Genomic DNA, 24,324 nt, shown 5'->3' with positions numbered 1-24,324 from the left:
AGTAGACTTTTAAACACAGAGGGAAGTGGGTTTCCTTCTACCTGGCACACTCCTTTCAAAAATTAATCTGTATTTTTTTTTTTCTGGTAGTGGATTTACTTTTCTAATCACATGTTCTCCTTGAGCTCACATTAAGGCTGATTTTTTTTGCTTTACACACACCTGGGCCCGTTGGCAGATGAAGGAGGAGGCCCAGGTAGCCCAGTGGTCTCAGTGGGCAGGTGCGTGGGGTTCAGAGTCGGCTGTCAGCATCAGATTTTCAAAATCACTTTTCTAGTGAAAAAAATGAAATATAAATACATTTCATAACATTTGGGGAACTTTTAAATCACATTATAACATCAGCATCTTAACGACTCTTAGCATTTTTTTTTAAATTTTTTATTTATTTATGGCTGTGTTAGGTCTTCATTTCTGTGCGAGGGCTTTCTCCAGTTGTGGCAAGCGGGGTGCCACCCTTCATCGCGGTGTGCTGGCCTCTCACTATCGCGGCCTCTCGTTGCGGAGCACAGGCTCCAGACGCGCAGGCTCAGTAATTGTGGCTCACGGGCTAGTTGCTCCGCGGCATGTGGGATCTTCCCAGACCAGGGCTCGAACCCGTGTCCCCTGCATTAGCAGGCAGATTCTCAACCACTGCGCCACCAGGGAAGCCCCTCTTAGCATTTTTGATTAGCATTTTCTAATAGTTTTCAAAAACCAGCACTGTGGGCGTGTAGTTAACAAACAATAAGAGCGATTTTAGGTGGACAGTTCAGAGTTTGGACAGAGGTCTACAGTTGTGTGAGCTCCACCACAATCAAGATACAGAGCGTTCTCAGCACCCCAGAAGGTTCCCTTGTACAGCTCTGTACTCCGTCCCCTGACGACCAGCATCTACCCTCTGTCCCTGTAGTTCTGCCATTTCTTTTCCGTCGTTTAAAAAGCCGTGCACTTCTGCCTGTTGAGGTCCTGCTTTACAGGCTGATGTACCACGTGATTGATCTTCATTACACGTTTTGCTGACCGTCCTGCTGTGGGCCTTCTCCCTGTCTCTCCACTGCCAGCTGCTGTTTCATTTTGCATAGACACTTCTCTTTTGTTGGACGTGTGAGTGATTGGGATCAGGAACTGCCTTCTGATTGCTGGCTCATTTTTTCTTAAAACGTCTTATCTTTTAAAGGTAATTTTTGGAAACTAGAGTACTGCCCTCGGTGGGAGGACAGCAGTCATGACTGGTTCTTCTAGTTAGTCCCGTTGACCTAGCGTTCAGGACACGGGGCCAAAGAGATGGGTTTCCTGCCGAAGGTCAGGTCACAGGTCAGGCCTACGTGAATTCCATTCCTGGGCAGGGACCTCGTGGTGGAGAGAGAGCAGCTCACTCAGATTAAAATAAATTGCCTTTATTCCCGAGTATCCACTGCCAGCGAACCCCTTCTCAGCCTCCTTCTCTGAAACTCTCCTGTGCAAGAGTGCTTTGCCCTCTGTAGAACCATGTGTGTTTGGGAAGGCGAGTGAGATACAAGAGTTTGGCCCTTTGTTCCGTTTGTCCCCGATCTCCTCCTGATGCTGTTCAGTGGATTCCCAGAGATGCGTGCAGAGGAGAGCAGCGGCCGGGCCGCAGGGCACATCCCGCAACAGTACCCTGCTTCTGCGCCGTGCACTCTCCACTCTTGCTGCTCTGGTCTTGGTATAACCAGAAATTTCATACTGCAGTTACGTTTCTGTCTTCTTGTTATCTTACGGACACTCAGAAAATGCATGCGAACGGTTGTAACAGTGGTGTCCGTCTGTTTCTTCCATCCTTTGCAACCTTATCGCTGGTTTTTGACACAGACAGAGGTGTGCCTTTTCCTGGTTCTGAACGCGTGTGCAGTCACTATTCTGGATGGTCTTGCTTTGTGAGTGGCCCCGGAGGGTTGCTGTGGGTCGTCCGTGTCAACACAAGCTGCACAGAGACAGGAGTGGAGGTGGTGGTGAGGGCTGGTGGCCCCCGTCCAGCCCCGACAGGCTGCCACGTGGGGTTTAGCGAATCAGTTTCCCCGGGCCGGGAAATCACGAACATACATTCACTTAGAATGTCCCTGTTACCAAGTCAGCTCGTCCTGCTCACCGCACAAGCAGCCAATAAGTCGAGAGACCAGTTGGGGCAAGAAATAGCGACTTTATTTGGAAAGCCAGCAGACCGAGGAGATGGTGGACTCGTGTCCCAAAGAACCATCTGAGTTAGAATCCAGGCTGCTTTTATACTAAAAGAGGAGGGAATAAAATCAGGCATTTCCTGGTTCCGGTCAGGGGATGTGTTAATTTCTTCCTTCCTGCAGCCATTCACAGGTGAGCCTGGCCAGGATGTTTCCTGTGAGCCAAACAAAGGTGTTTTAGTTTAACTGTCTTTACCTGGGAGGCAGGGTTCCCAGTGAGGGGCCAGTAGGTATAATTTAAGCTTATAGGCAGCATCCCTTTAGTGATTAACTTGGAATAGAGTACAAAGGTTCTTCGCCATTACCTCCCCAACTTCGAGGTCTCGCAAGAGCATCGGTAGCTTTTTTTGAAAAGGAGCCTGTGCAGCCAGGGCTCCCTCTGTGTTCCATGAACCCTGGTCACCTCCTCCCGCCCCCCAGACTCCCACGGGGGTGCCGGGAGGACTAGGGGCACTGCCCCCGCTGTAAGCACCTGCCCCAGGCGGCTGTTTCAACCTAAATTCAATAAAAGTGAAAGTCCAGTTCCTCAGGGGCACTCGGCGCACGTGGCCGCCCCCCTGGCCGGCAGTTACAGAACATTTCTGTCATTGCAGAAAGCTCTGCTGGCCGGCGCTGGGCAGGAGCCGTGGCCACACCAGGGCACATGGCCTGGCTGTTTGGGGTTCCGCCCTTTCTCGTCACATGAGCCAGTGAGAGGTTGGGGAATTCGATGTGGGCCGTAGCATGCATTGTTTCTTTTCTTGAAGTTGTATGGGGGGATGGTGTCTGGCCCCACCAGACTGGCTTCTGGGAGGAGGCCACCTTTCCGTGACTGGTGGCAGCCCTGCGTCAGGCTCTGGTTCCGGTGCTCTGTGCCCGGCTTCCTCATCTGTGAAATGGGGACGTTCACAGGCACGAGCGAGTCCGTGTAGGTACAACTCCGAGAACGGTGCCTGGAGCATTGGACCCGCTCCCAAGCGGTAGTTGTTACCGCTGTCACGGCACCTCCTATGAGGGCAGGTGTGCCCTGCGCTGGGCTGGGCTGCACAGAGAGAGGAACTGCTGGACCACCTGCCCCCCTTGTCTTTTGAAGCTGCAGGCACCCCAGAGAGCAGCACGCCAGTGGAGGCGGAACCCAGCCGGTGGGTGTGCAAGGTGTGTTCGGCCGCCTTCCTTGAGCTGCAGCTGCTGAATGGTAAGGGGCAGGCGCCTGCCCAGCCAGACGCCAGCGAGTCCCGTGCTGCGCTCACCCCGACGTGCTCTGTCACTTCCTCGCCATCCCTCTGGGATGGTGGCAGAACACACGGGAGTTCCCTGGCTTTGCGGGAGGAGCTCAGCTCGCAGCCTGTGTCTCCCAGGCCTCTTCCTGGGATCTGTGCTTTAGCTTGAAGTTCTCTGCGTGTCTGGCAGCGAGGGATCTTGTTTTCTTTCTCTGAAGCTCAGCAGAGCATTAGTTTGGTGTGGGGGGGCAGTCTCTATTTTTGTAGCCTTCCCAAGCATTTGCAGCCGGGTGGCCTCATCGTTAGCTTGTTCTGCTACGTGGCCAAACTTCCAAACCCTTCCCGTGACACACAGCACGTAACGTTGTTTGCATTAAAACTTTCCTTCCCTCATTCCCTCACCCCTTTCCTTCCCTGGCCCCTCGAGGGCTCTCGCCCTGCACAGTGGCCCTGAGTGTGGAACAAATGGGGAGATAGCCGCCACTTCACACCGAGGCCTGTGTGAGCCAGTCGAGGTTGTCGATGGGGAGAATCGGTCCTTGGCCGAATGTGCAGGCGGGCGCCAGTGGTCGCTTGAGGGCGCCAGTCCCCATCTGTCTCATGGGTCACTCCTCCGCCCTCTTGCTGGTGTCCTGCCCTCCGGCCAGCCTGAGCCCAGCTCACCTTCGTTCAGGGAGCGTGGCCACCCCTGTCTGTTTCCTGTGTGTGGTCCAGTTATCTTTCCTTGGGAGGTCTTTGAGGTTTCTTCCATTGAAAATAAAGGTTTTTGGCTTTCATGCAGTGTTTTTAAAGACAATTTTGTTCATTATGAATTGAATATTTATCAATATTCCTCTTCAAAGGCTACATTTTAAAATAATTGTATTATATATTCATTGTAGAAAAACTAGAAAGTTTAAATAAGCTTTGAGAAGAATATAAAAACTGCCTGTAAGGTCACCATAGAGAGACCCACATTACCTTTTTGCTGTGTTCTTCCACAGTTTCTCTTTGCTCATACACGTGTACCCATGCTTTTAGTTTTTACAAAACTGTGCGTGATTTTACAAAACTGCCCTGCTTCTATCGCCTGACTGCCTTTTTAAAATGGTTGTTGTGTTTGGTGCAGTGGAAATGCTGTCGTTTTCAAAGCAGAAGAAATAAAGTTTATTTGCCTGTGCAGAGGGCACACTATTAGCAAATAAAATTAAGAACAAACAAAATGGAGGTTGGGAGCGGACACCCTGCCTTATGCTTTTGCTTCCCTGTCCTGCAGAGCACCTGTTGGGCCATTTGGAACAATCCAAAAGCGTCCCCCCAGCCGGCCAGCAGGATCCGGCTGCAGAGAAGGAAGCAAACGTGCCCCGGGGAGAGACTCCCGCAGTTCCCAAGAGTGTCAGTGCCGCCAAAGAGCAGAAGAAAAAGCCTCGAAGGGGGAGAAAACCCAAAGCATCCAAACCAGAGCAGCCTCTAGTTATTGTTGAAGGCAAGGAGCCCGCAGGTGAGGCTGGTCCCGGGGGCGGGGCCCGCAGGCGGTGCTGGCCCTGGGGTAGCAGTGTAGGGAATGGCCAGGGACCTGAGGCCATGTTGCCTCCATGCCGGGTAGCAAAACTCGGCACAGAGCCCACACGGAGGCGAAGGCTAAGCCCTCCTCTTCTGCTGAAGCGGCTCTTCGCGTACAGCGACTCGCAGTGCCGTTGGCAGGGTGTGCCGGCTGTGACCTGTGACAAGCGGGTCCACCTGTGTAGCCAGATATCAGGACAGAGAACACGTCCATCCCCCCCAGCCTCTTCCCTGCTTGTCTCCGCGTGGACTGGCGTTCCCGTCCTGGGCACTCTTTCTGTGCCCGGCATCTCCCACGCGGCGTGTAGGGGAGACTCGTCCACACTGGGGTCCCTCTGCTTCTCCTTTGCTGCTGAGCTGTGTTGGTCCATCACGTAGACGCCCCACCGTCTGCTCCCGCGTCCCCTGGGGACGGACGTGCAGCTGGTTCCCAGGCCGTGGCTAAAGCCATTCTCTGACTATACGGTAGCCTCAGTTGAGCTTGGAGGGACCTTGGGCCCTCATTCTCGGGTGTGGGATTCCCACAAGGCCGTGTCCCCTCAGCCCTCACGTGGCCTCTGCCAGAAGTGCCTGGTGCCAGAGGATTCCTGGCGGGTCTCGCACGTAAGGACCAGACATGATGCTCAGACACTAAGTGCGTCCCCTCACTACCTTCCTTACTGATCGCTGGGCAGTTTTTCTTTTTGCTGTCTGCTGTAGCCCAGGATTTCTTCTGCGAGAGTGAGAAGAAATTTTTATCCTTTCTTGGAATCAAAGAGAATTCAGAGGAGCAGCCCTCACATAATATTCTCAGGAGAAGTGGTTTAAACTTCCCCTGGACGGTTTCCCTACTTCTCTATAAACAAGTAGAGAAAAGGAGAAAGAGGTGAAAAGCTTATTAAATGATTATTTCACTAATTCTAAGTTGCATTAGGAAGACGTCATAGTAGGTGAAGTGGCTAAATCTTTTCATGTAACCGTCCCATATTTCATTTGTCCAGAGGTTCAGGCCTGGGTCCCTCCCTATTACTGTGGTTATTTGATATTTGACTCTTGTACAAAATGATGATCTGCTTTTGAACATACTCAAGATGGCTTGTGTAATTATAAAAATTAATATTTCCAAATCTCTGTCAGGACAGATTTAGTTAGGTTATAAGGTCCCACTGTACATCAAAGTGTTTTGGTTTTAGGTGGTATGAAAAGGGACTGAGATAGTGTCATGACTTAATCACAGATTATAACTCCAGTTTTGAGTTAAGAAGAATATTTTGCTTTTCTAAATCTGTAGGTAAATGTGTGGATTCTAAACTATTGCTAGTTGTTTTTTTTTTCCCCTGTGTCAATCTTGTGATCTGTGTCTGCAGCGTTGGCCTGGCTGTGGCCCCTTGGGCCTGTCATCTTGGTTGGGTTGCGTTCCATCCCTGGCCCTGGTGATGACACGGCTTGTCCTGTCCCCTCCACACAGAGCAAGTGGCAGAGATCATGACCGAGGTCGAGCCTGTGACTGCGTCGCCGGACGAGCGGATCATGGAGCTGGTTCTGGGGAAGCTGGCCACCACCCCCAGCGACGCCAGCTCAGTGCCAAAGTATGTCCCAGAGCAGCACGTGGGCCCGGCTTCACAGGCAAAGGCGCCGTGGTGGCTAATCCATTCCAGAGGGAAGGGCAGATGAGAGGGGATGGTTTACTTCTTGTAGGAAACGCATGTGCTTGGGAAGCAGCAGGAACTCTGGAGCCCAGGGGGGTTAATAGTGCATCCACTGTGAAACTAGCTTAAAATTTTGAAAAATATTTTTTACTGTAGTAAAATACACATAGTACAAAATTTACCATCTTAATTGTTTTTAAGTGTACAATTCGGTGGTTTTAAATACATTCACATTGCAGTGCAACCTTCCATCCATCTCTGGAACTTTTTCATCTTCCCCAAACTGAAACTCCATACTTACTAAAAACACTGACTCCCATCACCCCCTCCCCAGCCCCTGGCACCCACCATTCTGCCTTCTGTCTCTGTGAAGACCTTAGAGGAGGTACCTTTGTCTCTAGGGACCTCATATAAGTGTTCTCACATGGTGTTTGTCTTTTTGTGACTGGCTTATTTCACTTAGCATAATGCCCTCGAGGTTCATCCGTGTTGTAGCAGGTGTCGGACTGTCCTTGCATTTTAAGGCAGAATAACATTCCATCATGTGGATGGACCACATTTTGTTTATCCATTCTTCCATCAAGGACACTTGTGTTGCTTCTGCCTTTTGACTGCTGTGAACAAATGCTGCTATGATAGAACAGTTTGTATTTAAATTTCTGTAAATTTAACACCTTGCTCTGTGTGTTTCTTCTTTTTATGAACGAGGAAAATATTTGTATTTTAGTTATTATTCTTAGGCAGTTTTTTGCCCTAAAGTTGAATAAGCTGGTGGCAGTATTTTTTTCCAGCCCTTTTCCCACGGGGTCAAAATGCGCCTGGTCCTGTAGGGTCTGGAAAGCTGGGGAAAAACTGAAAACAGAGCAGAGCAGTGTCAGAAATGGTGACCCTGACCTACTTATTTATACTCTGTCTTATTGCCCAGAGGGTTTCGGTAACTTACCGTCAGAAACACATTTAATAGGGAGAAGAAGTTTGAAAAATCAGGTTCAGGGAAAATATGAAACAGGGTAGAGGCAAGTGACAGAAAAGAGAACAGTTATGGTCACTCTGGTCAGCGCACAAACTGAGCTCCAGGCTTCCTGGTGGCCAGAGTTAACGCCCAGGGAGCTGAGTGGCCGGTACAGGAAAAGCTAAGTGGTGCCACTGTACGTTCAGGGTGTCTGTCCCTTCCAGGTGCCCCAGAGCCGCAGGGGTGTGCCTGAGCACGGCCCCCCACTCTCGTGCCGGGCTAGGAAGATTTGACAGGGGCTCGCTCCCAGGTGACTGTGACCTTGACCTCTCTTCTCCGACGACCCCGTCTCCCCCGTCTCACAGCGTGTGTGTCTCACCCGCAGGTTCCCCCACCATCAGAGCAGCGGCATCACCCTCAAGAGGAGCCTGGTCCTCTCGAGCCGCCACGGCATCCGGCGGAAGCTAGTCCGGCAGCTGGGGGAGCACAGGCGGATCTACCAGTGCAGCATCTGCAGCAAGATCTTCCAGAACAGCAGCAACCTGAGCAGACACGTGCGCTCCCACGGTGAGTCCCCGCGGACGTCGGCGCGGGGAGCTGGGCGGCGTGTCCCGGGCGGGCACGTGGCCTCAGGGCATCTGGAGCAGCGGCGCGCGCGCGCGCGCGGCTTGTCACTGCTCGTCCCTTAGGCGACAAGCTGTTTAAATGCGAGGAATGCACCAAGCTGTTCAGCCGCAAGGAGAGTCTGAAGCAGCACGTCTCTTACAAGCACAGCAGGAACGAGGTGGGTGAAGGACCACTGCTCTGTCTAGTGACGGAGGAAAGCAGACCGTTGACGTTGACGAAAGAGTCACGGGAGAGGGAGCGGGCGCCGGAGCGGCCGAGGTGGGTCCGGGCCTGGCTGGGTGCCGCCAGGGCTCGGGGCCGAGCGGGAGGCCCACATGGGCAGCGAGGTCACCTGGACGCGGGGCTCCCTTTCCAGGGCAGGGGGACGGCCAGGCAGGGTTCACGTTCTACGCTGGGCAGGAGGGTAGCGGGGGGAAGGGCCCGTGGCTGGAGCAGCTCCCTGAGGGGGTGCGTCCCAGCTGCCCCCGCTTCCCGCCCCCCCTCCCACCAGGTCGACAGCGAGTACAGGTACCGGTGTGGCACCTGCGAGAAGACCTTCCGCATCCAGAGCGCGCTGGAGTTTCACAACTGCCGGACAGGTGAGCGGCCCCGCCCGGCGCTGAGGCGCAGGTACCTGGCGGGGTGGGAACCAGGTGTTCCGGCAGAGGGTGAAGGTGGGTTTAACAGGCATCCTCACCTGTAACGTTCCCTTCCGTTCGGGGTGCTTCAAGCAGCTGTTACTTACTCTAAAGAGACCGAAACTTTCCCTTTAAAAGGGGATTTATTTCACATCCTGTTATTCCTCAAAAGCAGCCATGTATGGCCCACAGTTGAGCCTGTAGTGAAGCAGGGGGGTTTCATGGTCGCCGAGGATGGTGAGCGGTAGGGCTGCTCTGGGACCCCGTGAGAAGTCCTTGAAGAGGTGGGGTCCCGGCTGGAGGGGTGGGCTTCCGCCTCGCTGTCGGCAGGAGCTTCCTCAACCGTCCGCCCTCCTCCCTCCGAGGACCCCGCCCGGGTCCAGGCGAGGGCCTTGCCGCTCCCTCGCACACAGCGGCCTCCACTGAGCCTGCCGCTGTCCCCAGTCCCCACTCGTGACACGGACCCTCGTCTGATCGCATGCAGCTGAAGCCGGCGTGCTTGGACCAGCCCGTGGCTGGGACGGGTCTCTGGGCCTGGCCGAGGGGCTCAGGCCCCGTGTCTGGCCAAGCGCGCCGCTGGCGAGTGTACGTGATGTGTAAATCCCCGTGGACAGCCAGGGGGCGGCTGCGCAGGAACCCGGCCGGCAGGGGAGGCCCGTGTCCTGTCCCCGCGGCTCTTTGCCCTGTGCCCCGCGGGGGAAGGCGGGCGGCTGCGTCCCCACCCAGGGAGGATGGGGTTGGCGGAGGGTCGCTGTTGTCTTTTCGGCCCCCTCTTCTCGGCATCGTCGCACACCTGGGGGGTGGGTACCAGTGGCATTTGGCTTAGAGACCTGCCAGGTTAACCTTTGGTTCCAAACCCCCTTCCTGTCGAGCCCTCTGTGTGTGTCACCGGTCACTCTGTATCGCTGTGCTGGTTCTTGTTAGGGTGCCGGCCGGCCCGCATCTCAGGGCACCCTTACCCCGTCACCTAAACCGCCGCTGCCCCTCCCTGCCCGTGGCCGGCACCCGCTCCTGCAGCCTCTGCCGTGTCCCTTTGTTGGGTTCATTTGCTTGTTCCGCTTTGAGGGCTCCTGTTGGAAACTGTGGTTTCCTCCGTCCGCAGTGCATCGCTCCCAGGGCGGGGCTTTTCTGAGTGGCAGGTGAGTCTTGTCTCACCTGAGCTCCGGCTGCCCTGAGCATCAGTCACGGCATGAAGTGGACTTGGAAGCTTCCAGGTGCACTTCCAGGTGCTACGCCACCTGCATTCTGCAGCCCAGGTGTTCCCAAAACCTGGGGGAAATCCACCGATCTTTTGATGCCATGTCAGTCAGAGGATCCTCGAGCTGAGCTTGTCGCCGGGCAGGATGGCGCTCCGTGTGGCCACGCTCGGTTCTGCACGAGCTCAGTGGGTGGGCGTCAGAGCGGAGGGCAATGCCTCTTCCCGGCCCGGGTGTTTGCTGAGGCCCGCTGGAGGTTGAGGCAGACAAGTTTTCTTCTTTTCATCTTTATTTCTCTGGACACAAATGAAACAGAAGGTACTAAGTCAAAGCAGCAGTTGCTACATGTCCGCAAAAAGTTCTGTTAAACCAGACGTTCGTCTGTCTTCGTTATATAGAAGTTAACAGAGCAGCAATGAATTGAAATGCAGTTTCTCTCCAATTTCAAAGGTCAGAAGTTTTGGATGGAAGACAAAGGATAAACCTGGGAGCTGAGGTCATTTGTGTAATATATTATTTGCATGCTGTTGTACTTTCTTATAGTGTTCATGTTAGGAGAGTGTGTCTTCCATAGACCATTAAGTCAGGGATTTGTGTGAGCTTTGAAATGATGGGTCTGCTGGGCTTTTTCTCAAGCTTTCACTGAGCAGGGCCTGTCCTGGGTGTGAGGAGGCCGGGTGGAGCTTACCTAAATGGCCCTCGTCTGCCCCCGACCTTCCTGAGGGAGCTGGAGAAGAGCAGAGGCCCACGTCCAGGCCCTCAGGCAAGACAGGGTCTCCCCGGGTGACCCTGCGCCCCCTCCTTCACCAGAGCCCACGTGTTGGGCTGCACCCCCAGGCCTGCAAGCCTTGGAGCTGCCCAACCTCGAGACCAAAGAAAGGGCCTGGGGACAGCGACAGAGACATCAACGGTTTATTGGATGGGGGAACCTTACACATCCGAAACAAAGGTCCTGAAGCCACACCCCGCCACGTGCAGAGGGCAGGCAGCACACGTCAGGCAGAGATCTTCCCCCTCAGGGGAGAAGGAGGCTGCCACTTATAGGGGAAATTGACATCAGGTTGGCTCATCAGTTACCAGGGAAACCAGCGGCTGGGGCACACGCCTCCCAGCCCCTCAGGTTAACGGCCATCAGGAGGGCAGGTGTTTCCCTTTAATGAACTAGCAGAGAGGCAGAGCCTTTCTGGCCTGAGGATTAGAACAGCCCCCAGCTGGGGCAGGGGGCGAGCAGTTCACGTGAGCGTGTGGAGGTGAGGCGGGCACTGGCCGGGCAGGGGGCGGACAGAGCGGGGCACAGCCATGCTGAGAGCCTGACCGTCCACCACATAGTAGGTGTTTGCTCTCAGTTGCTGCATTTTGTTAAAACATGAGTGTAGACCTCGAGGGCAGCAGGGATTACGGGTGGGAGAAGGTTGTCGTCGAGCACCTGCCTGGATTCCTGAACTGGTGACATGTGGACGCCATGGCAGGAAAAGCCACCGTGGTGACAGCCTGGCCCGGACAGCTGCTCCAGCGCTGCCGTCACCCGGCGAAGGCCACACCGGCGCTGCTGGGGATGGTTAGAGGTGGGTCCTCTCCGTACGTCGGGAGGGACTCGACCCGTTAGAGAGAAGAAGCGAAAGTCCAAGGGCCACGCTGGCCCTTCCATGGCTGTCGGGTTCCTGGGCTTGTGAGGCCACCTGCCCAGGAGGGAGGCTTACCTATGTGGTTTAGCAGGCCAAAGGTGGGCGGGGTCTCGGGTGATCTGATGGAACAGCCCTGTAAGGCGCGGCCCTTCACAGAGCAGGATGGCAGATGCCCTTGTCTCTGGTGGTCTCATTCCTAAGGATTCACGCTGAGGAAATCTAGTAGGAAAAGGATCATTAAATTACCCACAGTATCAAAAATGATGAAGTAAATTGCGATGTGTGAAGTGGGTGGAATATGATGTAACCACTAAAATAAGCCTGGAAATGTCTGCATGATAAGCACAGGTACTGCGCACACACACACACACACGCGTGTGCAGGGGTTGTGTGGGTATACCCCGGGGCCTCCACCTGGGCTGCACGTCGGGGTCCGCCTGGCAGAAGTTAAACTGCTGAGGCCTGAGTCCCCGGGGTCGCTGGGCAGAGTCTGCAGCCGGTTTGGTTGGAGCAGCTGCCTGGGGGACGCTGCTCAACGTACAGGGCACGGGACAGCCTCCCGCAGTGACCCGGCCGGCGTGTCAGCAGCGCCCAGGCTGCGATTCCGGACACGGGAGTCCGCTGTGCGGCGGAGTGATGACCGCAGTCAGAATCACTGTAGAAAACGAAGCTTTGCCTCCGGCCTCCGGGATCTGCGCGTTCAGCAAACGTTTACTGACTGCGGGAAGTGCTCAGTGGGCTGTAGCCAAAGGCCCAGAAATGAGGGTGGCACGGTGTGACCTCAGGCCCTCGCTCTGGAGGGGGACGCACACTGTCACGCCCACCCGCTCAGGTGACACGGGACGGTGTTCCCGGCGCTGCAGGAGGGCCGCCTTCTGGGGCTTAAGGCTTAGGTGATGGACCCGTGGGCAGTTGTGTGTCCCGGCAGGAGCAGGGTGGGCGTGGTGGGGTTGAGGGCAGAGGACAAGGCTGAGAGGAGAGTGCTGGCTGAGGCCCCGAGACCCCCTAAACCAGGGGCGGAGGCCGGGTGGCTGGGGCCCAGGCAGACAGCTGAACAGGTGCCAGGGCCGGGCAGTGCCCTGATGGCCCCTGTGCTTGTGCTCACGGGGGGCAGACCCCCGGGCCGGGGGGAGGGGACAGGACACCCCAGGGTCTGCCTTGGGCACCTGGAGGGAGAGAGCAGGGTGGGGCCTATCAGGCCCTAGTGGGGCAGTCTGGCCACCTTTGGAGAGGGACTGGGGAGGGACACCGGGCTGTGGGTATCTCTGAAGGCTTCACTGTGGGGAGGGGGTGTTTGCTGGGGGTGGGTGCACGTCTCCCAAAGGGGACCTAGGGACCAGACGGTTTTGTTTACAGCTGGGAGACACTGGGGATGTCTTTGTGCGATGGGGGCGGAGCCTGTGGAGGGCGCATGGGAGAGGAGGGGCAGGTGATGGGTGGGCTTCGGGGCAGCGGTGGGGCGGGGCAGGATGCCGCTCATCTGACGCGGGGGGAAGCAGGGGCCGGCGCTGCGGTCAGGCTGGGTGAGGGGGTGAGGGCCCAGGACAGCTGTGGTCCAGCCACGGATCCCCAGATGCTGTGGGAGACCAGTGGCACCAGGGAGGAAGGAGGTGAGCTACCTGTTTGCTCTGCACGCTGCTCAGGCCTGGCTTGGCAGGGGGGCTTCGTCAGCTCAGGCGGTGCTGTTTCCCGGCCCCGCCCTCCTTCTGTGTCTCGTAGCCGGTCCCACGGCCATGATGTTGAGCCTATACTCGGTGTCATGTACCTAAAAGTCGCTGTGTGTTTCCCCGCTTCCTCGACAGATGATAAGACGTTCCAATGTGAGATGTGTTTCAGATTCTTCTCCACCAACAGCAACCTTTCCAAGCACAAGAAGAAGCACGGGGACAAGAAGTTTGCCTGTGAAGTCTGCAGCAAAATGTTCTACCGCAAGGACGTCATGCTGGACCACCAGCGGAGGCACCTGGAAGGTGAGTGCGCCTGCCAGGGCGGGGGCGGGCCTCACGCTGGCCCCGCCTCCGTGGGTGCCTGTTGGCGAGGCGCCACCTGATGGGGATCGGCTCGGGCATCAGGAGGTCCTGATGGGGGATTAGGGCATCACGTGCGAGTGGGAACAGGTGGAAATGTCCCAAACGCTCCACAGCAGGGAAAGTTAGGAAAACCAGACTCTTTGTAAGACTGAATTTTATCAGTCACCAAAAACTTTTTGTTTTCAGAGAACTTAATATTGTGAGAAAATGCTTTCCATACGAAAGTAGGAGAAAAGCAGTGTATGAAATTTCACACGGGGTGTGGTCTGCTTTCAGCCGTGTGCGTGGAACAGAACGTTTCAGGCGGAGGCTGTTTGGGGCCGTGAGTGATTCTGCCCTTGTTCCTCTGTTTCCCCAGGGGCCCCTGATGACCCTCGCCATTTGCGGTGGGCCTGGGGTGCCTGGGGGCTGCCTGTCGTGTGGTGGGTTTACGAGAGGCCAGCGCAGGAGAAAGGTGGACTTCAGTGGGGTCGCTAATGGGGGGGAAGGCGGGAGGCAGCACGATGAGGGATGAGGGGGGGTTGCGGGCGACCCCACAGGGCAGACCCTGAGCTGTGCAGGGGAAGGCAGGGGCCCCGAGAGAAGAGAGAGACCGGGGACCTCGGGCCACAGGTGTGTCCTGAGCACCTGCCCTACCGGGGAGGCCTTCTCAAAGAGCCTGCTCAGACAGACCCTCTTTCAAAATAGCATTTTAGTTTAGTGATCTTGACATTTTAGTTTTTTACCCTAAAACCCACTGCCCTCTTGCTGACCAGCCTCTGTAAGCAGCACTCACTGACCAGAGCACCTTGTTATAAAAGTTTGAAAAAAATCATTTTACAAAGAATTGTAAATGAAACGTATGCTTGTCGGGGGAAAAAGGTCAGAAAACAAAGTTGTACACGAAGTCTGACCATCGCACACAGCCGTGCGTGTACACGTGTCTTCATGGCTTTTAAAACAAGCCTGGAGTCAGGTCACGTCCTGCATCACCTTTGCACTCTGCCTTTTTACCTGGCCCTTCTTCACGTGGGTTCATGAGCTCCACCCCCTTCCATCTGTGATCCGGTGCTGCACTTAGCGCCTGGTGTCCGCTTAGTGACTGGGTGGCCTTGGTCATGCTGCTGGGCCTCGGTTTCCTCACCTGTGTTGTGGGGATGGCCGTTGTGCCGACCTGCTGGGCTGGTTGAACCGGACCCTGATGATAAAGCCCCAGGCGGGCCCATAAGTGCCGCCATTACTGCCAGAAGTCAGGTGTTTCCTGATTGACAGATACGTGGGTTGCATTTTACAACTTTATCTTACAACATTTTACAGCTGACACACTCAGATCATTTTCCTCGGGAATGAGCGAATGCTGTGTGGCCGTTCTGTGGTTTTTCCCTCTATACGGAAGCGTAATCCACGCCCAGTTCAGACCTGTGTGCTTTACGCCACTGGGAGCTTTTTGGGAAGTGACGTACTTGTCTCCAGGCCACCGTGCTGGCCGTTCTTGAGCCCAGCTGTGCAGGAATGTCCCAGAAGGATGGGTCAGTGGTGTAGAGAGAGACCATGAGAAGGAACTTCTCTCTTTCTTTTATTCATAGATTTCCTGTATCCTGAGAACTCCTAAGTCTGTTTCGATCCCAATTGTGAACACTTATGCCTTAAAACCACAGAAACTTTATTATTTTCTGACTTTTTACCTTGATCCTCATTGGGCTGATTTAATTTGAAGGGTGAATATTAGTATCTTTTTATTAAAAATGCCCTCCTACTTACAGACGCCTTTGAGAACCCCGCCTTTCCCTTGAGCCTTTAGATTGAGCACAAATACCTCCCTTACCAGTAGCTCATTCTGACTCCTCTGCGTGGAAAGCTCAAGACACTTGCTGCCCTTGGATTTCCAAGTTTCAGGTGTGGCCCGGGTTCCGGAGTCGGCGGTGCAGGCCGCCTGCCCTCCCTCCCGGGTCCCGTGTCGGAGCGCTGGTGCGTCATGGACGAGTGACCCCGCTCGCTCCTTTGTCCCACCCGTGGGCAGCCCTGCCCTCCGTCAGCTGGAGGTGACCCTGGCTGATGTGGGAAGGTCTCGTGGATACTGACTCTCTCGGGCGGGGGGCGGGGGGTTTCAGGAGTGCGGCGGGTGAAGAGGGAAGACGTGGAGGCCGGCGGTGGCGAGAACCTGGTGCGCTACAGGAAGGAGCCGTCGGGATGCCCGGTGTGCGGCAAGGTAACGCAGGCTCGGGCCGGGCCCGGGGCACAGCTCACCTTTCTTAGGGGAAGACTCAGAGCTCTAGGCGCTGCGTGTGGCGGGGGAGGGGGGACCTTACGATCGAGTGGGTACTTGGTGTCCCCAGCCACGGCGTCCCCTCACTTGGTGCTCTGGTCATCCGCTCTCTTGCTGTGGAGGAAGGAGCTCATCCTCGTCTCCCTTCGGCCACGATTTTCCACTAGTGCCACCCCGGCACGAACACTCCATCTCCAGCACCCCGAGCCACGTGCCTCTGGCGGAGACGGGATGTCCGGGTTTATTTTCCTGGTCAGCGCCGGTCCCCCTGCAGCATTTCCCAGTGGGAGCCTGACCGAGCCACAGCCGTGTGCTCCGTGCCCGGTCCACGGATGCCGGCGCCCCGAGCGAGCAGATCTGTCCGGGGCGTCGGGCTGGCCGTCAGAGGGGGTTCACTCCTCAGCAGGCCCTACACGTCCGGAGTGCACTCCCCATCCGAGCAGCCCCGGGCCACGTCAGCCCTGCACAGGGAACCCTGTCCGGGCGCTGCCCTCCAGGCCACGTCAGTTTACCACGTGAGAGGGCGGTGGTCTTTGCGCACAAACGCCTGGTCTCGGCTGGAGGTTGCTCGTTCCTTAGACTCACCTCCCGTGACTCGGCTCGCCCAGGTTCTCAGCCACGCACAGCCCACGTGAGCCGCGTGGCCCTGGAGCGACAGCAGCCGCCAGAAGTGATGGCCCGGGCGGACGGCCATCTGTGACTCGGCCCAGCCAGCTGGCACGTGGCAGCATTGCCAGATCTTTTGACCTTTCCAAGAGAAAACGGAAACCCGTGTTTTTATGGGAAATTTCCTGATTTTTTTCAAACCACAAAGCAACAGGTCCGCAGGGTAGTGTGGCCTGTGGGCTCCGCGCTGGGGCTCTGACTTAGTGTGGGTTTGGGGGCTGGAGGCGGAGGGGGAGCTGGGGTAACGGAACACACGCCTGAGCCCGGGTGGCCAGGCCGGGCCGCTCACGGGCAGGGGTGGGTGGGTGCTGCCCCGTGTTCACGTGTCCCGCTCATTCTGCCCACTGACCGCCGGCTCTGAGGAGCGGTGGCACCGTGTCCCTTCCATGTCCTTGAGAGATGGTGTACGTGAAACCAGCCAGCTGTGTGACTGACATTCAGACACCTTTTATTCTGTGAAATGTTCACTGAACACTCGCGGAGGGTCCAGGCAGGCGGTGAAAGAGCCTGAATGTCTCTAGAACTGAATTCTTCATTGCTTCCAAGTATCCCCTGTCTCCAGCCCCGCCTGCCTGGAGAACATAGGTGCCGGGGGACACCTGCAGCCTCTGTCCCTCCCTGGAGGCCCATCTTCCTGCCCTGCTGACTCCTTTTCCCGCCCAGCCTCCCTGGGCTGTGGTCTCAGGGCTGTTGGCCCCAAGTCACCTGCAGATCTTGAAAAGCAGTGTCCCGTGAAGGCGTTAGCCTCTGTTCCTCGTGAACCGTTTCCCTTTCGTTCATGGCGTGTTCTCTTCCTGAGACCATGCGTGGTCGGGGTGAGCTCTAAGGAGGCCTGCTCTCCAGGTTACTCGGCCACTGGGCGAAGGCCGTGTGGGCAAAGACTCTCAGATCAGTGCGGGCCCTGGGGGTCGTCTCTGCTGCCGCTTTTGTCCACTGAGCTCTGCTGGTGGACGCAGGGCTGCACCGCGCCTGTGGGCAGCAGAGGGGACACCCAGTGGATGAGTACTGGGTGAATGACCGAGTCTCCACACTCCTCACTTTAGACAGGAAGCACTGAGAAATTGGGGGAGGCGGTGTGAATTGTGCATGAAATACGGAACACCCACTGAGGACATAACTCTTTTTTGATATCCGCTTTCAGAAAACTGCAGCTGTTTCTGTGACTTAGTCTTCTTGGTAGGCCCCCATCCTAGTGAAATATCTAAGTGAGCTGAATAAAATTGAGCAGAATACTGCTTATAGTGAAAACTAGACAACGGTTAATTCTGTATTATAATGTAAGCACCAACTTAAACGGTTGAACGGTCATGATTCTAGCACCACGTGATTATTTGTGTCTCAGACACTGAGGAGTTGCTGCAGCTCAAACCCTGGGGAGAAACTGCGCTCTTGTGCCCGGTTACGGCCTCCCAGTGGGCCGGGCACGCAAGGTGGCAGGCTTCCCCGACCCGGCTCTCCTCCCCACAGGTGTTCTCCTGCAGGAGCAACATGAACAAGCACCTGCTGACCCACGGCGACAAGAAGTACACCTGTGAGATCTGCGGGCGCAAGTTCTTCCGCGTGGACGTGCTCCGGGATCACATCCACGTCCACTTTAAGGTGAGCTGGCGTCCCCCTTCCGGGGCCGCACGGGGTGGGGGTGGGGGGAGCGGGGCCGGCCCTCGTGGTCAGCGTGGCCACGTTGCCGCTCTTCCGGTGAGCCCTCTGGAGTCTTTTTGCTGTGTCTCCTGCAGCCCACCTGCAGGGCTCGCGTTAAAACTCCTCCACGCTAGGTACCTCCCGGGAGAAGAACGAGGGTTGAGGGTTGGGACGGGGGGCATTTGCTTCCCTCCCTGCCTTTGAGGAACGTGAGACGGGAGCTTGTGGGTGTGGTGGGGAGAGGATGGAGGATTCGGGGTCATGGCTCCGGGGTGGGGGGCGCGGGGGGAAGAAGTGCCGATCCAGGGAGAAGGAGGGAGTGGTCGGTGGTGACGCGGCCCAGCTCGGTGGCTGTTCCCAGCAGCTCCAGCCCTGGTGTTCACAGTCACCTGAACGCGAGCGGGGCCTGACGGCACTACCGTCGGGGGGTGGGCTGTCCCAGGTGACCCGAGGGCACGGTTTCTGCATCCGGTCTGCAAATCACCGGTTAAAGCTTGCACCAAGCATGTTAGAAGTTGGACCGGGTGACTGTTTTCCAGGACATCGCGCTGATGGATGACCACCAGAGGGAGGAGTTTATTGGCAAGATTGGGATCTCCTCGGAAGAGAATGATGACAATTCCGACGAGAGTGCAGACTCGGAGCCTCACAAGTACAGCTGCAAAAGGTGTCAGGTAACTGGACCTGCAGCCTTCGAGCCCTGGGGCTGCAGGGCTGCCGGCCCGCAGAGGCTCTGGCATGGGGGGCGCCTCACAGATGTCCTGGAAGGCACCCCAGGTCTCGTTGTTTCTCAGGGATGGTGGATACGGGTCTCACCGCCGTCAGGGGACCACTGTCTCAGAATCAGTCTGGTCCACACGTGCCTATGTGGCTGACCAGTGGGGATCCGTGTCCACAAAGGTGGGCGCAGGCCAGGGCTCCTCTCTCCTCCGCCTGCCCCCCACATGGCAGGGACCCTTGCTTAGAGGCTGGGGGCGCGGTGAGTTTTCGGCAGGTTGCTGTACGGCCGTGGTCTCTGCGGCTTCACTGCTCAGGAAACTGTGGTTCACCACTGCCGAGCAGGTCCCTGTGTTCTCCCTGGCCGTGCACCTGTCAGGGCCTTCAGGCTTGGGGGAGAGATGGGGTCAGGTAGGTGGAGAGGAGGGGGGTTCTGGAAGCCGGCGGGGGGTGGCGGGACCTGCCAGGAGGTCCAGGAGGACCTGGAGTCTGCTGCTTATGCACCCCCCGCTGGCCCTGCTCTCAGGAGTCCCCCCTCTCCTGCTGGGAAGCGGGCTCTCCCCGGTGCCCAGGGCACCTGGGTGGCGGCGGCGCTTCGTTAGCCGCGGGGATCCGGGCTGCGTGCGCACGTGAGCAGTGTGCGTGTCCGCAGCTCACCTTCGGCCGCGGGAAGGAGTACCTGAAGCACATCATGGAGGTGCACAAGGAGAAGGGCTATGGCTGCAGCATCTGCCACCGGCGCTTCGCCCTGAAGGCCACCTACCACGCCCACATGGTCATCCACCGCGAGAACCTGCCTGACCCCAACGTGCAGAAGTGAGGCCCCCCGGGCAGGGGCTCCCTGGTCTAGGGTGGTGCGGAGGGAGGGCTGGCTTCCTTGCAGAGAGGCAGGTGCTCAAATCAGCCGTCCGGAGCGTAGAGCAAGTCCTCTCTCCTCCAGGAGCCCTGGGCGGGTCTGGGGGAAGCACTGGCCTCGCTCCTTCGTGGGTCATCAGGCCTCTCCCAGCTTGCACGCCTTCCCGGACCCCCGGCACGGGGGGCCGCGTTGCAGGCCCTGCCTACGTACGACCAGAGCCCCTTTGCCCCACAGTAATTAGGTTTCATGAGTGTCAGTCCCACATCTGGCTACAGCCCGTGATCAGCGCTGTGTGTCCAAGCAAGTCAGGCAACAGCCCTGTTTAGAGCTGAGTAGTCTGCTCGGGCTGCCGAGTGGGCAGCTTGAGCAGCAGAAATGTATTATCTCAGTGCTGAAGGCCGGACGTTCTAGATGCAGCAGATCTTCTGCTTCCTTCTGTGACCGTGAGGGAGCATCTGTCCCAGGCTCTCTCCTTGGCGTGTGGCTGCCATCTTCTCCCTGTGTCCTCGTGGCCTTCCCTCTGTGCGTGTCTCTGTGCCCCTGTTTATAAGGGCACCAGTCACACTGGATTAGGGCCTGTCGTGAGGACCTCAATTTTAACTTAGCCACCTCTGTGAAGACCCCCGTCTCCAAGCACCGTCGCATTCTGCAGTGCTGGGAATCAGGACACCAGCGTGTGAATTTTGAGGGGGACGATTCAGCCCAGATGGAGGCTGAAGTCTCTGGGTCCCTTGTCCCTCCCCATAGCACCTTTTATGCCCCACCTGTTGATAGAGGCGCTCAGGCAGGTGCACTCGGCCGCTGACGGCCCCGTGAGGCTGTGCGCGCCGTCCTGAGCCTGTGTCTGGTTGCAGGTACATCCACCCATGCGAGATCTGCGGGCGGATCTTCAACAGCATCGGGAACTTGGAGCGGCACAAACTCATCCACACAGGTAACCGTGCCTGGGAGGACGCAGGGGCCCGAGCTGCTTCCTGCCCAGCGGTCATCCTCGCCTCCCTGCCGGTGCTTCTCTGTCCGTCTTTGCCACCGCTCCCCCCCCCAGCTCGGCCCCTGCCCCCTCTGGGTCCTCGCGGAGACCGGGGAAGGAGGGCTCAGCGGGCACTGCTCCAGCTGCAGGCGGGGGGCCGAACTTCTCCCCGTCACTGCCGCCACGCGGTGACCGTGGGTGCGGATCTCCTGCTGTGAAAGTCTGACCTGTTGGTTTGTAGGTGTGAAAAGCCACGCCTGTGAGCAGTGTGGGAAGTCCTTTGCCAGGAAGGACATGCTGAAGGAGCACATGCGCGTGCATGACAACATCCGCGAGTACCTGTGCGCCGAGTGTGGGAAAGGTGAGGGCAGGTGGGGGACCCGGGCTGTGTGCTCAGTGGGGGGAGAGGGGCGAAGGCGAGAGCGGGCGCACGGAGGTGGGGGGACCTGGCCGTCAGGCAGGAGGGGCGGCCAGGCCACACGGGGGGTCACCCAGACCCGAGTCATTTACTAAGAAAGATAAGACCCGAAGGGGATCAGCAAGAAAAATAAAGCCGTCCAAAGGCAGGGAGATGGGGTGAAATCAAAGCGCAAGTAAACTGTTTTAAAAGTAGGGAAACAGTGCCACACATAATTCTTGAAGTACAGGATAATCCGAGAACCCTCATACGGCCTGAGTATAGGTGCAAAATCCTCCACTGCCGACTGGAACTACTGACTAGGCCCAGCTGTGCATTAAGACAGTGATGTACTGTTATCAGTGATGACTGGGACCTCTATTTCAGTCAGGTGAAATGCGTTAAACGATAATAAATCTATTAATAAAATATCTCACATCAGTAAGTGGAATGAGGAAAAGCAAGGTAATCGCAGTACATGGTACAATTTTAACCCATTTCTGTTTGAAAACAAACCAGAACTGTCAGGAAGACTGGGGGCAGCGGATCTTTGGTGCTTTCAAGTGGCCGCCAGTGTTCTGTGTGGTGGAGAGCGGCAGTGCCACCCTCCTTCAGATATGGGACAGATCAAGTTCATCGGCCTTGCTGTGAGGGTCTTTTAAAAAATTTAATATTCCATAAAGTTTTTACCTTTTTCCTTTATGTGATTTTTAGGAAAGTATGAAGAAAACACAAATGCCCCCTAATTCCGCTCACTGGATAAACCCCTGTTAGCCTCATAAAATAAGATTATATGTAGAAGGCTAAAAGAACTGCAGAGAAAAGCAGAAAGTGCACAGTCCCCCACCCCCGGCCCCCAGTCCCTCTCTGCACAGGTGACAGTTTCTTGTCTGTTCTCCAAAATAACTGTGTGCAGTGTGTACATTGTTTTATTGAAAAAGTAACCCAGGCACCTAACCAAAAAAAAAATTTCTTTTACACAAGTGGATATGCAAAGTAAAGTTATTCCCACCTCGGACCTCAGTTACCCTCTTCAAAAGCAGCATTTGATTGTTGTGCACGGACATTTCTAGAAGTTTCTATGCATGTCTTAGCGCTGGCCGTGCTGGCTGGAGCTCCAGCTGCAGCCCCGTCTTTGCCGCAGCAATTCCAGCCCCTTTCCCACAGAGCTAGAGCCGGGTAGAGGTGGGAAGGGTTGTAGGTAGACAGGTGTGGTGGGCCGTCCCCCCAGCTGGGCAGGGGGCAACCACACCTGGGACCTGAGTCTGCTCAGTGGGCCCTGGAAGGGCAGGGAGGGGTGCCCAGGGCGGGCGCTGAGGTCAGTGTCACGTCTTGTGTTATGTACATTTTTATATCTGAAATGTATTTAATGTTTAGTTTCATGATTTCTTTCATGACTTCTGAATACTTTAAATACAATGCAGGTGTTAATACGTGGGTTACCATATTTATTTTCCATAATCCTAAACTATCAGTGGTCATTTTACTTTCATATTATGATCACTGGCACATACAAGCAGATGCTTGTGCTTACCTGTTCTTTCCATACCTTGCTTTTTATTGACTTCCATATCCATCTTGGTGATCTTTTCATATCAGGCAAATATTGCCCTAATTTTCCTCTCAAAACCTTGATAGGATTCCATCCTGTGGATTCCTACAACCAGACCCTTTAATTTATATCTTCAGGGGTTTTTGGTGTGCAGTCTTTTATCATTCCAAGTGATGTTGCAGGAAATGCCCTTGCTTATTATTATCAATACTTTACATTTTCCCACCAAATTCTGGACCTGACTGGGTCTTATTCAAGTGGGAGGCTATAGAAGTAATGAGAGTCCCGTCACCTGGCAGCAGAGGCCCGTGCGCCATGCCTGTTGTGTTTCCACGTATAGCACTAGTGGTCGAGGATACACAGGAAGATTTGTTCAAAACACTTCATGCACCATGAGCTGCTAAGGCTGCCCCCCAGGCGCCCTTTGCCCACAGACCCTGCAGCCCTGCCTTCGTGTCCAGCACTGCTCACCTGGTGGGTCTCCTGGCCTAAGACCCTCCACCACTGATTCAAACCCTAAACCAGGGTCTTTCCTTCTTCAGCACCTGAGTTAGGGAGGTTTTAGCATATTTCGCTCCTTTCCGCAAATGTTGACTTTGTTACATTAACCTGAACGTAGATGGAAAGTCTGTGTTTGGACCTTAAAGTATCTAATCTTAGTTAACATTTACATCACCAAGATCAGCAGCGGACTTCAGGCGACTTGGAGCCGCCTACCAGATGATTCAGTCGGGTCACAGTGGTTAGATTTGCACATCCACCCACAGCTCCTGTTTTTGGGAGCACTGACCGTCCGGGCTGGGCGGGCACCCGCCGAGACGGGCCGTCTGGAAGTCGGCCTCGACCCCCTAAGTCTGGCCTCCGAGGACACACGGCCCCCCTCACCACTGGTGGAGGGGGTCCTCTCGGAGACGAGCCCCCGTGCCCCGTCCCTCCTCTTTGCTCTCACCCAGACCTGTGTCTGCCGGGGCGAGGGGGCGGGGTGCGTGCGCCGCTGGGGTCCGTGGCAGGGCTGGGGCGGGCGTTGTGGGGGGCGGGGGCCCCCGAAGACCCGCTCCGCTCCGTCCCGCAGGCATGAAGACCAAGCACGCGCTGCGCCACCACATGAAGCTGCACAAGGGCATCAAGGAGTACGAGTGCAGGGAGTGCCACCGCAAGTTCGCGCAGAAGGTCAACATGCTCAAGCACTACAAGCGGCACACGGGTGAGTCCGCCCCCGGCCGCTGCGCTCTCGCGGAGAGGGGCCAGCTCAGCGGTGCAGGTGCAGCTCGGGAAGCAGCCGCCGCCGCTCCTTATGGTATTTAGCTCCCAGCAGGCCCCAGGCTTCCTAATCAAGCTCTCGGGGGTGGATTGGTTAGGTCGCCGGTTTCTCAGGAGCTCCCGGTCCCTGCAAGCGCCCTCCATCCTTGTGCGCCCTCACGGAGCTCGGGTTACCGCCCAGCTAGCTGTCCTCAGCGCCTTCCCACCCACTCAGCCGTCTCCCTGCAGGAGCGTGTGAGGGAGAAACCATCAGACAGGGGCCCGGGGTGTGTGTACACGCTGGTCATCCTGTCGTCTGGACAGGAGACTGGGCCATCTTCAGTGTCCTTCAGTAGGGCAGTGGCTAAATTATGGTGTGTTCACCATGAGGGACAGCGCACCCCTGCAAGTGATGGAATCATACGTTAACTTACACAGACATTCATGATCC

The 24,324-nt window shown here is 56.3% G+C and overlaps 1 protein-coding gene across 1 annotated transcript in view; it reads left to right on the top strand.

The window, feature by feature from the left end:
• PRDM15 (PR/SET domain 15) overlaps positions 1-24,324 on the top strand; it is a 59,255-nt gene that overhangs the window by 23,070 nt on the left and 11,861 nt on the right. Inside the window, exons 6-19 of the mRNA XM_059921610.1 lie at positions 3,250-3,351; positions 4,632-4,856; positions 6,366-6,486; positions 7,884-8,065; positions 8,188-8,282; positions 8,616-8,703; positions 13,366-13,533; positions 15,684-15,781; positions 17,972-18,103; positions 18,682-18,816; positions 19,512-19,675; positions 20,570-20,649; positions 20,927-21,046; positions 23,707-23,838. Coding sequence (XP_059777593.1) covers positions 3,250-3,351; positions 4,632-4,856; positions 6,366-6,486; positions 7,884-8,065; positions 8,188-8,282; positions 8,616-8,703; positions 13,366-13,533; positions 15,684-15,781; positions 17,972-18,103; positions 18,682-18,816; positions 19,512-19,675; positions 20,570-20,649; positions 20,927-21,046; positions 23,707-23,838 — 1,842 coding nt within the window. The remainder of the gene's footprint in view (positions 1-3,249; positions 3,352-4,631; positions 4,857-6,365; positions 6,487-7,883; positions 8,066-8,187; positions 8,283-8,615; positions 8,704-13,365; positions 13,534-15,683; positions 15,782-17,971; positions 18,104-18,681; positions 18,817-19,511; positions 19,676-20,569; positions 20,650-20,926; positions 21,047-23,706; positions 23,839-24,324) is intronic.

This window comes from Balaenoptera ricei, chromosome 4, assembly GCF_028023285.1.
Source record: "Balaenoptera ricei isolate mBalRic1 chromosome 4, mBalRic1.hap2, whole genome shotgun sequence".
NCBI lineage: Eukaryota > Metazoa > Chordata > Mammalia > Artiodactyla > Balaenopteridae > Balaenoptera > Balaenoptera ricei.
This window is presented reverse-complemented; position numbering and strand designations above follow the sequence as displayed.